We start from the raw sequence: 13,071 nt of genomic DNA, 5'->3' as shown, positions 1-13,071 counted from the left end.
TCATCACCAATCATGCAAAGCCCTAGGCACAAGACCAATGGGCAAAGCCCCACCAGTAACAGGAGCCGAATGATGCTGAAACAAAGCAGGCGGTTCAAACCCAGCCTGAGCAGCTCCATACCCAGGCATCAACTGATCAAGACACCCATACCCCTCAACAAGGTTATCCAAAACCTCCGCACCAGGCATTAGCTGCGACAGATCCATATTCCGTCCTTGGGGATGCGAATGCGAATGCGAATGATGCTGCGCAGACCCAGTACTAGGACCGGAACCATAAAACGGCACGCCCTTCTCATCAATCGGGGAAGAAGAAGGCAAAGAAGCATGCTCAGCAGCCGTGGCAACGACGGCCGTTGCTTCGGAATAGCGGCGCTGCACTTCGCCTACGATGCAGGCGATTCGGTAGGGCAGGTTGTCGCCGCTTGGGGCGAGGTGCAGGAGGAAGCCGCGGACTTGGCTGATTAGTGGGTCGGTGAGGTTGTAGTCGCATAGTGTTAAGGCTGCGTAGCCGACTATGAAGTAGACGTGGTCGATTAGGCTGGGCGCGGTGCTGAAGCGGGTTTGGAGGAATTTGGAGATTATTAGGCGGGCTGTGCCGCAGATTTCTGGGGTGAGGCGGTCGCTATCTGGTTGGAGGCGGGTTGCTGTTCTGTGTAGGAGGAGCTGGCAGAACCAGAGGTTTAGGTCGAGGGTTGAGTCTTCGTTGTTTGCTTGGGGGTTGTGTTAGGATGGTTGGGGATAGTCTGAGAGGGAGGGAGGATTTACTTAGGAGATGGGCCCATTCCATTTTCCAGCGCTCGATTTCTTCGTATTCGGCTTCGGCGAATTGGAGGCGGTGCTGGCTGTGTTGGAGCTTGAGGGCTATGCGATATAATTGGATTTCGGCTACTATTTTTCCGTCTTCAGGGGTGGCGGTTGCATGTTCTAGGATCCTGGGGCATTGGTCCATATGTTGCTGTTGGATGTTGACGGTGCGGCCGTTTGCGAGGGCCGAGCTATGGTTCATTGTTAGACTGGGTACTTTGGTTGGCAAGACGACGACATACTGTAATTGGGTTGCACAGAGCGTATTCCATAGACGCAGCTGGGCAAGTAGGTCATCGGGGTTGATACTATCTCTGGGGAGAGTATTGAGGAAGTTGAAGGAAATTAGGGCATGGTTGATTGAGATCCCGCTCAGCAACCAGTCATCCATCAGTCCTTCTTTATGAATCGCGGTAGAATATAGGCAAAGCAATGTCAATGCCTGCAGCATATCGCTTGTCAGGGGTGGGGGCTTCCACAGCATCTTAGCCACGGCATGTTGAACGTGGAGAGAGATATCGCGGACAGTATGCTGTGGTAAGCCAGGCAAATACCGCGCAGCAAGGAGACACGCAGTGTTGAATAAGAGTGTATTTGATCGCTGAATGCTGGACGAATGGCTTATTGAAACCCAATGGCCGAAATACTCCACAAATCTGAGACAATGTTAGCAGGAGCATGCGTCTGAGACAAAATGAAACGTACAGTTCAATCAACTTCAGGGAGAGCTTAGAGTCTACAATACCCTGAGTTACTATATCCCCAAGGATATCATCGTCGGAGGAGAAGTGGTCTCTCTCTCCAAAACATTCAGCTTGGAGGTCTCGAATGAGCTGAGCCGGCTTCAGGGGGTATAATGATGCCGACACGCTATCATTCGAGGCCTCGTCTATACTGCCGCTCCTCGCCTGCGAGTTTAATTTGCCGAACATGCTGGGGGCACGATCAACCATTTGCCGCATTAAATGGATCATCTCCCCCATGCCTCGTTCAAGAGAGACAAGCCGTTCCTCTATCGAGGGCACGGCAGTAGCATCGGACCAGGTTGATGCATTGTCCTGGAACCGCTCTGATGTCTCTGGGAGTTCACATTCGAGTCTTTAAACAAAGTAGTCAGTATATAAAGCAACTCCGGGAGTGGATTTTTGTTGTACAAAATTGCGGGCGCATTTGGGTGTGAGGGTAAGTATAAGGCGATCGCGAGGGCAAAAGTTGAACATGTGGCAGTTACAAGGGTGGCAAATGAAGAAAAAGGCCTCACAAACCTCAGGGATAGACAGCGGCGACAAGCATGACCACGCGGATCAACATCGCATCGGGTCTTGAGCTTGCGACAAGTATTACAAGCCGTCATGGATCGACGAATGCGCCCTTTGGGCCTCGCATCGTGACCAGCGACCGAGTCAATTCTGTTGCCTTCCTCAGGGGCAACGCTCTTGGTCTCCCAAGAGACGGTGTTATTTGAAGGGCCAGTTCGCGTCATTGCATTGGTTGAGTACAGCCTATTGGATCATTTATGTCGAAATAAGTGAGAAAGTGAGAAAAGATCAACAACTGGACCCTTCGGAAAGCCAAGTTTTAAAGCCTTGAAGATCATTTCTCTGCTATCAGGGAGATCCAAGCCTTATAAAAGCGGATCGCTGGTCCGAGAGAGCCTAGGAGCCAATTGCGACAAGTAAATGAGTACTGACGATATCGACTCCGCCTGCGCAGGTACGTTTGAACCCGTCTCTGGCGGACCTGGGGTAATCGAAAACGCATCCACCAATCCTGATATCTCTCGGCGGCTTCTAGAAAGGTGATGAGGGCCGGTGCTTACTGCAGACTTTCAGCACAGAGAGGGGTTGATAGACTAGTATTGGCTACAGAATATCCCCGACGAGAACCGTTGGAGAGGGGTTTAGAGTGTGTACAGTACATCTAGTATGTTAGTACGTTGCCTGTTTGGAGCTTGTTTGGAACTCTTTGTTATCTAAAATCGGCAATTCCTATCTGGCTTTGTTTGAGATATGCATTACATTGATTTGGCAATTGCATTGGTAAATGAGCATTGAGTGGAGAGGACTATAGAGGATCCAAAGTAGTGGAGGCAAGTCCGGATAATTGGCTAGCATGTGCTATTGTCTCAAAGAAGTGGCTATCAGGATTGGAGGGTTAAAGCAATGCGACACTGTAACTTTAGTTCCGGCTAACGACGGGTCTTTGGACGGCGAATGCATTAGTGTCTTTTTAGTCTTATCCATCTCCTTTTCAGTTTGCCTAGGAGGTTGGAAGCTTGCAGTCTCATGATCAGCTTCGTGTCAAATGCCTAAAAGAAAAAAAATAATAAAAAAATAAAAAGTAAGGTTAGTAGCATGGGCATATATATAAAGAATGAAGATATGAAGATAGATATCTGGTGGTCGGAATTAATTTTGACCCGGAGGTATGCGAGCCCTAGGCAGAATATTTTGCTAATCGCGCAACTCTAAGTGGTGATGCGGGAGAACATATACGACTCAGCCGAGGCCTGGTTTTTCCTGCTTCTCGGGGATCCACTTAGGGCCAATATAACTTCATGCAGAGGGGCTTAGCGCCTGCCTCTCCGAGTGTAGTGTTCTTTTCGCCCCTCGGAAAAAGCGGTCAGGATAGACCGGTTAATATATTTCTGGTTCTAACTCGAGGCTCTCTTGGCTTTCAGGAGAATTCTGGGGTAGGGACTGGTCCACATTCGTTGAGGATTGAACTAGTATGCACCCCTCCCGCTTGTTCGTTATCGTGACCCTGTATTGCGCTGTTTCATGCACGCTATCATCGCTTAATATAGTTATTGCGTAAACAGTCGACCTAGCATGGCGGTCCAAGCGGACGGAAAAAGCCGATCAAGCAATGCCCAGCGCCTCGGTGCATCTCGAACTTCCGGTGCTATGATATGAGGTCAATATATGAGCTTGGTCAGAGCTTGGATGGGGAAGAAATATCGAGCAACCTGGCCCGAGCTTAAACAACTATCTTTCAATGTTTATGCCTCGGGTTGGGGATCATAATAGACATCTCACAGGGGTGGGATGCTTCTGGAATATTTCCAAACGGGGACCACGTCGATTTCTTGCATGATGTGATAGCCCACGAAGCTTACCTTCCTATTCAGTCTAGACCTCAAGTCCCAGCACATCAGTGTAAGCCACACATCTCTCCAATCTTGCCGCCGGAGCGTCGACTCAAGCCAATCTACAGACCACACCGGTCTTCATTGGCTGACAGTAGGTTTTCTGGCTTTCTTTTTTGCTTCTCTGCATCTTCCCTGCAGGGTTGTCTGACAGCAGCTCCGCCAATGAACCGTTGCCATGAAGTCACACCACTAGAGAGATAGCTCGAGGCTTTTACGAGGATTCACCAACTAGGCAACTTATGACCTGGCGGCGGCTAACGAACGCAATTTGCTTTTTAATTTGACTGCCAGCAGATAATGATCATCCTGCATCAGACCACGTATGTCTCAAAGATAAGGCTCATTGTGACAGTTGACTGCTCATATTCCCGCTCGGGAAGATACCTAAACGGAGTATACCTGCGCGGCAAATTCCCCGCAATAGATTGGAGGATATTTGTCTAGCCCAAAGAGTGTAGACCCTGGTGTGATTTTAGAGTACTTATCACGATGCTAGATGCTTCCACAGTGGATCCCTCGGATTTAGTTAGTCCACTATAGGAATTGGCTCCTCCATGCGCATCCATGTGAACTTCCAATCTACTTTCATCTACTAAAAACGGCTTTTCATTGCAATGCTTTAACCCCTGTCTCTTTTCAAATGAGACATATAGGGTATGTTTCAGTCATTGGAGGAATGGTAGTTCCTCCACACTCCCGTCGGCAATGTTGCTAAAACAAGGAAGAACCGAGGTGAAGGTGATCTAACTACCGTGTCAGTATTGCCTCGTGAGACCATTATAGGGGAACGCACGTCATTACACCATGTGAACAGCTAACCTTGCCACAGCTGCTTGAACCAGGCTCCCCCTGGGTTTTACCAGAAACACCGCGTAGGCACTTGATACCGCGGAAAGGTATCTGAGAAAAACGGATCCGCGTATAGATTCCGGATCGTGCGGAACTATGTAGGGGCCATACGGGTGTTTATGCTCCATACCTCATTTTTTCATTGGGTAGGCAGGTCCAGGCCTTCCCAGACGTAGAGTTGATTATTCGTGAGTAGGTAAACCTGCGAGTGTGTTTGAAATAACTAAAACTTCATACAGCCTTAATATCCGACGCCACGCTCCAGTGGAACAAACCTTGGCATGCCAAGACCCATCTTTAGATGGATCGATCAGCCGTGTGAGAAAAGATGTTGTTAAGTATTGCTTACTTGAGATATGGACACGGCCAAATCATAGATATCAGTCTGCATATCGGTGCCATAGCGTCGATCATCCTTGATGGGTCGATCATGCTCGCACAGATTCATGCTGTGATGAGGTCCACTAGGCAATTTCATCTCCACTGGTTGTCTTACATCGCTTGACAACCGGATGCTGGGGCCCAAAAAGAATGTTTTGCCGAAATTGGACCCAAAGTCGCTTGACTGCCAGAAATTGGAAATTTGTCCACAGGGTTCCGGCTTTCCACCGGGGTCGGCATTTCTATACATCGGAGCTATTTCTCGATCTCTGGTGTATACCTTCCTCCCTTTTATCGCCTCGATCCTAATTTGAGAAATATTGCTCTTGCGATTGCATTGGTTCATGCTAAACTCCATTACTGTACTTTGAATGTTTGCGACTCAAATTTCGGACCCCATGTTATTCTATCTCGAAACAACTAGGGTGGAGAGGAGGTGCATTGAGCTAAGCCTGATCTCCACTGGAGTCTCTGGGCGCAAAATCAGACCCTGATCTCGCTCTTTTGTTCTGACCAGGACTGCAACCATGAGAGTTGGCAGTCTTAATGTTCTGCTGCACCTGCTCAAACAACCCGCTGCAAAGCTTCTCCTGATCGCGGGTTTTGTGTACCTCCTCGCCTTCCAGTACTGTCGAATCCGCTTCTGGCGTGACCCTCACTCGGCCTTTTTCGATATTCGCAATGTGTTCGAGTGGAAATACAGTCTTTTGCGCGAGCATCAAGCTCAGCATTTCACGTCTGTGTACAACGCCCCATCTGACAGCGGGGTCGACGACAAATTTGGCACTGATCACCCCCTAATGTGTGCCGCGCTAGCCACCGTAAAACGCGACAAGGACGATTACTTCGAGGCGACCGTGGGATCTTTGTTAGTTGATCTAGACCCTCGAGAACGACACGCCCTCCACCTATCGGTGCTGTTTGCAAATACCGATCCAACCCAACATCCCAGCTGGGATCAAAGATGGCTGGGGCGGCTAGTGGATTCAGTGTCCACATACAATGTCTCCGAAAAGCAGTTTCACCATTTGCAAGAGTTAGAAGGCCAGCATAACTTCTATGAAAAGGGTGTATAGTATGTTTCCGCTATACGGACAGCTGCTTGAGGATATGTTCTAACATGATTAGCGATTACATCTACCTACTCAACCAATGTCTCGAAACGGGTGCTCCATACATATTTATCCTCGAGGACGATGTCATACTTGCAGACGGCTGGTTTGTTAAAACCATGAACGGTCTACACCAATTGTCCCACGGACCGACTGCTCGCAACAATTCATGGATCTACCTTCGCCTCTTCTACACCGAAACCTCCCTTATGTGGTCGTCCTCGGATTTTTGGTACCGAAACATGCCTCTGGCATTCCTCTTGGTTATGGGATCTGGATGCGCTCTTTTGTTGACCATTCGGCGACACTGGCCTACCACACGTCCCACCCTTAACAATTGGACTATCGCGGCCGTGTGTTTGGTGGTTATTCCCGCATTTACGGGACTGTTATACATGATGGGTAAATACTCCCTGCTTCCTCTGGAAGGTGTAGTGGAGATGAATGGGCCAGGATGTTGCACGCAAGGGCTAGTATTCCCTCGCGAGCAAGTACCGGCCTTGATGGCTCGTCTGCAAGAAAAGAAAAGCGGGCAGACGGATAGCATGATTGAGGAGTATGCTGATCAGACTGGCTTAACGCGGTTGGCGCTAGCTCCACAGCAATTACAGCATGTCGGATTACGATCCAGTCGCGACAACCTTGAGGTCAATACTCAAAGCACCTGGGCTTTCTGGTTTGAGGAGAATGATGCTCGGAAGTTGAAGGCTGAGCATGAACGGCTCCTGGCTGCGAGTGATCATTATTGGCTTTTGGATTGATGCCTTCCATTGGGTGGTGGTTCACTTCCGTGGCATTTTCTATGTAACTAATTAACACAAGCCTTTATGATATTTCACGGACGATACCAACGGCTCGATACTATATGTTTCCGAATTATACCTACGTCAAGTCATAGATGTAGGACATTACCTATGGAGGTTACACTGCAATAAATCAGGCATTTACCACATGGCTACTGTACGCAGGACAGATATAGAAGTATCTGTCATTCTTCCAATACTTTCGCACTAAACCTGGGTCGACTTGTGCTTATATGTTAACGGTGCTTGCATTGGGTTTTCTCTGTGTGATGAAAATGAAATGCGCCCGCCGCATTAACCAGGCCGTCGTTGTTCAGATTGGTGATCAAGTCAGGACTATTTGGATAGTTCAATAACAAAACAAAAAGCAAAAAGTTATTGACCGACGCAGGGGTCGAACCTGCAATCTCTTGATTCGTAGTCAAGCGCCTTGCCATTGGGCCAGCCGGCCTACTTGTTGAAGAACCGAGGAAAATTGTGTCATATATTCCCTAACCGAGTTTAGCCCCACTTTTAGGGCTCCCAGCATAAAGTTAAGACCTATCAAGGGAGGTAATGTCCTTTATAACTCGTAGATTTGACTCGTAGCTGGGAAATTAATATTTATTTTTCCTTTGCGCAGTTTCTTTGTCGTTTCCATTGGAGGTGCATCGCATTGGACTATTTGAAAAAGCAATTACCGCCAATATATATAATGACACTCTCTGGCCTCTGGATATATGTATTTTCTTTTTCCTAACTGTGCTTTTTGCGGCTGAGGGGCTGCGCGATAGGATTGGCAATAGTAATGTATGGCACTGTGATTGATCTATGTGAGCGGCCGGACATATCCAGAGATGGGCTTTTCCTTCTGACAAACACACCAAGAACCTTCGGCGCATGATAGTACCAATATAAAACTAACCCGCCAAGGATCCCAGGAGACATGCAATAAGATAACGACCTTCGTGCGACGTGTGCTCGGATTGCTACTTGAAAAGCACCACCTAGCATCGTTAGGAAGTTGGGCGGCAGACTGCGACAGATCCATCTTGAAGACCATACCTGGATGGATTGTCCTGAATGCCACTATCAGCCTCAATATTACCAGGTCAGAACGAGTAGTCTAAATTTACTAAAAGCGCTTCCCTCCACTCGTATCACTTGCCGAAAGACGGAACACGCCGGTGATCGAGACCCAGGAGAGCTTGTTCGATACCACGTATGTCATTTCATGTTCTACGCTAGGCATGAGTTTAAAAGGACTTCCTCTGTCTGTGGGCAATGATTGCCCGCACCCTGGAGGGAACATCATGATTTCTAGCGCAACTATCTCCGACGAGCTCTGTGTTATACAGGTTGGTAGGATATTCCATAGTATTAGAGATATGCCATCAAAGTCTAAGGAAGAGGACCAAACAACACTTTCTACATTTAATATCGTGCGTAGGGCGATTACTCCGGCTCTAGGAAGACTCTATAATCAGGCCGAATTCTGTTTCTATACCAATGACTATCTCAAACCTTCATGTAATAGGGAAATGCGACTGTTAAGAGCTAACGCTTCTTGGGAGAAACGAGATTAAGCTCCTGTCATCCAAACAGGATACTAACATCGCTCATGTACAGCCTCATTGGAGAATTTACCCTGTCAGCATGATTAACTTCAAATCACACGAAAACAATAACGTTCAATACCAAGAACGATAGGCAATTATAAGCAAACATGTTAGGCTACAGAGTATCTAAAGAGTTCATCCCCTGCCGAGTATTATGCGCATGGATTTTATAGCCATATGATCTCCGTCACAATGTCTACTCCTTGGCGTGTGATATCGGGATTTGCGACATTCTACCTGAACTGTCATATGTATTGACAGCTAATTGTACACATATACCTGGTCTCATTTCATGCTCATATTTGCTTTTCTTTTTTCTCGCAGGATGAGACGTCACGCTGCATCTGAACGTGTGCATTAGCTTCCACTGTGCATATTTCATTCTTAATTCTTTCTCTACAGGCGCCAGTTGGTGAAGCATGACTAGCATGCACCAATATTCATGCAATATATATTGAGATACATGCCTACCGTTATCTGGAGACATGCAAATATATTTTTATTGATCTCTCATTTATTCTAAATTATAACTCAATGAGATAGAAACGTGCATGTAATGTAACACGAGCTCCTACCACACAACTTACAAACGATCGAAAGACGGTGAGTACCTAGACCTTCCGCATGGGGAACAAGCTCGGCTATCCCGCCTGGCGCCAGCCAGCCCGTATGCACACTAAAAAGAGTGGATACAACAAGGAAGAGAAAAGCTCCGGGCGAAGTTCCAGAAGAAGTGAATACCCGGTGTCAAGATGCCACGGTGGACAGACTAAGCGGCGCTATTGAATTCACTAAACAAGGGTCGAACGGTGGGTCCCGTCGATCACCCACCTGGGAGGGGTAATATGAGAAGATTCAATAGTTCCAAGCCGAACCTTCGGCAAAGGCCATTCCGAGCATAACTTTATAAAATTAGTAGTAATGTAACGCCAGTCTGCAGCCGGGCACGCCGTGGATGAAACTTTGGAACCTTGGGAGAGTAATCACTTTGAGATGCAAGGAAAGTTAAAAGAAAATCCTTGCGGGGAATCTTTGTCATATCATAATGTGTTCCTCCGCGTACTCCGAACATTTGAAATCATGATGCATGAGACTCTACCTTGTAATATGGGTGACAGACATGCCGCCTTGGATAGCAATATGCTCTCGGATACATGCCATTGTAGCGTAATAGTTGTCAAATTCATTGCAAAACATAATTCTAGACCAGACCAGAGATGCTCTAGATCTAGCTGCACGTATACAGTGGGCCCCTGGAATACTTGGAGAGTTTCTGGTAATATGGCCAGCAAACATTCCCTCCTTTGCACTTGCCAAGAGTGGGGGGAACGGGGTAAAAAAGCGAAGCCTTGGATAAGGGGAAACGAATTGATGGTTTTCAAGATGGATACCCATACCAAACCCTACTATAGGCACGTTAGGTCAAACTATAATACCTCAAACACAGTAGGTTTGACACCTAAATTTATACGGAGATCTAAACCGCCAATGACATCACACCAGAACGAGTCCCCATCGCGGGAACCCAAACCCGCCCTAAACCGGTGACGGCGAACTCATAATCGATCGACATACGTATGCCTACCCGAACAAGCCCCAACCTGACATGAGACAGGTCACAAACAAACCTTCCCAATCCAGAGTTGACAGCTCCGACTAAAGAAAACCTTCGCCAAGCTAGTAAAAAAGGGAAAAAAAAAAAAATCCACAAAAGCAAAAACAACCACAGCCACACATACAGTAAATGTACCAGCTGAGACAAGTGACAAGTGACAAGTGACACCTTGCGCCCGTGCCTTCAGACGTCATGTCATATTCCTGCCAACGCAGCAAGGCGAGTGGAGTGGCTTAGGCACGTATACACAACACCACAGCGCAGCGAAAGCGTCAGAGGCATCGGATGACATTTCCGCAATACAGTACACCGCTATATGATGGATCGGACGCGGGCATCGATGAGACGATGAAGTGTGCAGCGGGGGGGTTAACGGTCTGCAGTACGAGACATGCAAGTATGTAGATTGTGCAATAACGTCACACGGAGTTCTACTCCGCTCATCGCACATCTCCAAATCTTAAGTCCAAATCGTGCACCCCCCGCCTCGCTAGGGTCGCTAGAACCCTAGGTGCAGGTGCAGATGCAGGACAGGTCAGTTAGGGGATAGATTTATTTTTACTTCCACTGCAATTGTAACTGTGATCAGACACCTTGCATACATGTACACTAGGAAGCTGCATGCTGCACGCTGCACGCTGCACGACTTTTTTTTAATCTTTTCGGTGCAGAGTATGCGAGTTGCAGGCTGAGACTGGCCTGGGGGTGTGTTGACCAGTCGCAGGCGCTGGAAATACCGGGGTTGTGCTCGTGGCTTGCATAACCGCTTCCCCCTGTGTGGGACTTTGGGAGGGAGGGGGGTGAGGGTATTGTGCATTGTGCATGTACATGACCTGGTTTTTAGTCTTCTGGGTGGGTGGGATTTGATTTGATTTGATGGGTGGTTGGGATTTTGCTTTTTAATGGACGGTATATATACATGTATCAGGTTACTTGATTTGACAGATATTGGACTTGGAAATGGATACCGTGTGTCTGTGTGTACAACGTTGATGTGAAACCCCCTGACCATATGTATTCTGCACGGGTTCAAGAAATGATCTCCAATTTTGAGATCACTTATACTTACCAGTTTGAGGTGGGGAGATGAGGGGGATCAAACCCCGTAATTGCAACTTCACCCGGGGAAGGGGCGCGGTTTCCCAATTTACAGACAAAAGGAGAAAATAAAAAAAAAATAAAAAAGGTAAAAAAAAGGAATAGAGCCTGCTCCGTAAAATTGGCAAATTGGACTTCATATTTGGGATCCAATGAAAGCTTCCTGGAATCAGCCGTAGCTTCCGTTGACAGTGACAGGATTCGGGGCATGTCTCGGATCAGGGGGGTGCCGAAAGGAAGAAAAGGATAAAAGGAGGCCCGATTTATATGGTTCAGCGTATCACATCGCTCCGATGGACATTCCAAGGACCACATTAACTTAAGCAAATAAAGTCTAATGTACGAGAGGAGAACCTGTCAAAGGAAGAAAGATAGCCCCGAAAATACCCCGTCGGCAGATCTTTTCGAAAAATCAGATTGTGAAGAGTTCGCGTGAGCTAGAGAATATCTGTTCCACGGTTCACTTGGACTCCCATTGTGGATATGATGGACGTCCGGAAGAGGTGGGAAAGGAAAAAAAGTGGGAGGGTTAGGCTCCAATATGTTCAGACAAGCTGAAGTTTAGGGTGGACTCGCAGCTGTCACTTCACGTCATGTCTATCAGTATTTTATATGCCAAGGCAGGTGGTCCTCGATAATTTTGGACTATTCGACAACCTTAACCGCGCGGACCAAACTAAGCGCTGTCAAATTATCGAAGTTTAGAGTCTGGGACTCGACGTCATGACAGAAAGCAGAGAAAAGAAAAGAAAAGAAAAGGCAATCTCGATCTCCGAGATTTGAATCAATCAGAATAGCCAGAGATGACTAGTTTGTGGGTCGAGACAAAGATGATCATTTTATACACTCAAATCAAATTTGATGGGCACGCATCCGGGAACAGTGAACATCCCGATCCATGGTCCAGTTCCTCCGACATCAACTCAATAATTGGAAATGAGGTTCCCTTCTTCCCTTCTGCCGTGTTAAAGGCTCCATATACACCGACAGTAGCGTAGAAAAGTGGCAGATCACCCCTGTAGCATTAGGTAAAGACAGTCTCTACTCCCGATGTTCGACTCCGTGAAGATCATTAAAGTGGTGCCCCGTGCCGTAAGGTCAAACCCACGTTTCGTATAATGAGACGGATCGTCAAATGCCGACCCAGCTGTGGGACGGAACTGAAGGATCCGCATTAAGGTCAAGTTCGTATTAAAAAATAAAATAAAAAGTTAGAAAAAAGGATAGTCCGTATATTGGGCAACAAATTTCTGTCAAAAGGTCCTCTAAACACCTAGTAAATGCGAATATTCGAAATAAGGTCCCAATAACCAAAGGATTCCCAGTAATTCTCCATACCCTCCCGTTTGATTCCCAACAAAAGTAGTTCCCGCTTGGTATAACGCGACCAGAAAGGGTATCAAAAATGATGTCTGACCAAAGTCTCCGTACCGAACGGCAATGCGACATGTCCAATCTGTGACAGATGTGGATATAAAAGAAATGAAAAGAAAAGAGGCTAAAACATGAGGAGAAAAGGAAAATGCCAGTCTATCCTCAACCCCGTGAGTCGTAAAATGGTAAGGGAGAAACAACCGTCCCAGTCGTAAAATAAACGCTGACGTGGCGAATGCCGTGTAGAAAGAAGAAGTAAAAAAGGCCGTAATCTGTGATCAGT

The 13,071-nt window shown here is 47.2% G+C and overlaps 3 protein-coding genes across 3 annotated transcripts; 1 reads left to right on the top strand and 2 right to left on the bottom strand.

Annotated features, from left to right (window-relative positions):
• Positions 1 to 3: 3 nt before the first annotated feature.
• PENARI_c013G06597 (uncharacterized protein) lies at positions 4 to 2,290 on the bottom strand (the record flags this gene model as incomplete). Its single annotated transcript, XM_022633241.1, has 5 exons — positions 4 to 713; positions 769 to 998; positions 1,050 to 1,463; positions 1,513 to 1,905; positions 2,073 to 2,290. 5 exons carry the CDS (start codon positions 2,288 to 2,290, stop codon positions 4 to 6), a joined length of 1,965 nt encoding a protein of 654 aa, XP_022486979.1.
• Positions 2,291 to 5,048: 2,758 nt separating this feature from the next.
• On the bottom strand, positions 5,049 to 5,255 carry PENARI_c013G01592 (uncharacterized protein; the record flags this gene model as incomplete). The annotated part of the gene is made up of 2 exons (XM_022633130.1): positions 5,049 to 5,102; positions 5,157 to 5,255. 2 exons carry the CDS (start codon positions 5,253 to 5,255, stop codon positions 5,049 to 5,051), a joined length of 153 nt encoding a protein of 50 aa, XP_022486984.1.
• A 460-nt stretch (positions 5,256 to 5,715) lies between these two features.
• Positions 5,716 to 7,061, top strand: PENARI_c013G07100 (uncharacterized protein; the record flags this gene model as incomplete). Its single annotated transcript, XM_022633260.1, has 2 exons — positions 5,716 to 6,263; positions 6,317 to 7,061. The coding sequence occupies 2 exons, from the start codon at positions 5,716 to 5,718 to the stop codon at positions 7,059 to 7,061; spliced, it is 1,293 nt and encodes a 430-aa protein (XP_022486877.1).
• Between the last annotated feature and the right edge of the window lie 6,010 nt (positions 7,062 to 13,071).

This window comes from Penicillium arizonense (genome assembly GCF_001773325.1).
Source record: "Penicillium arizonense strain CBS 141311 chromosome Unknown PENARI_contig013, whole genome shotgun sequence".
Taxonomy (NCBI): domain Eukaryota; kingdom Fungi; phylum Ascomycota; class Eurotiomycetes; order Eurotiales; family Aspergillaceae; genus Penicillium; species Penicillium arizonense.
This window is presented reverse-complemented; position numbering and strand designations above follow the sequence as displayed.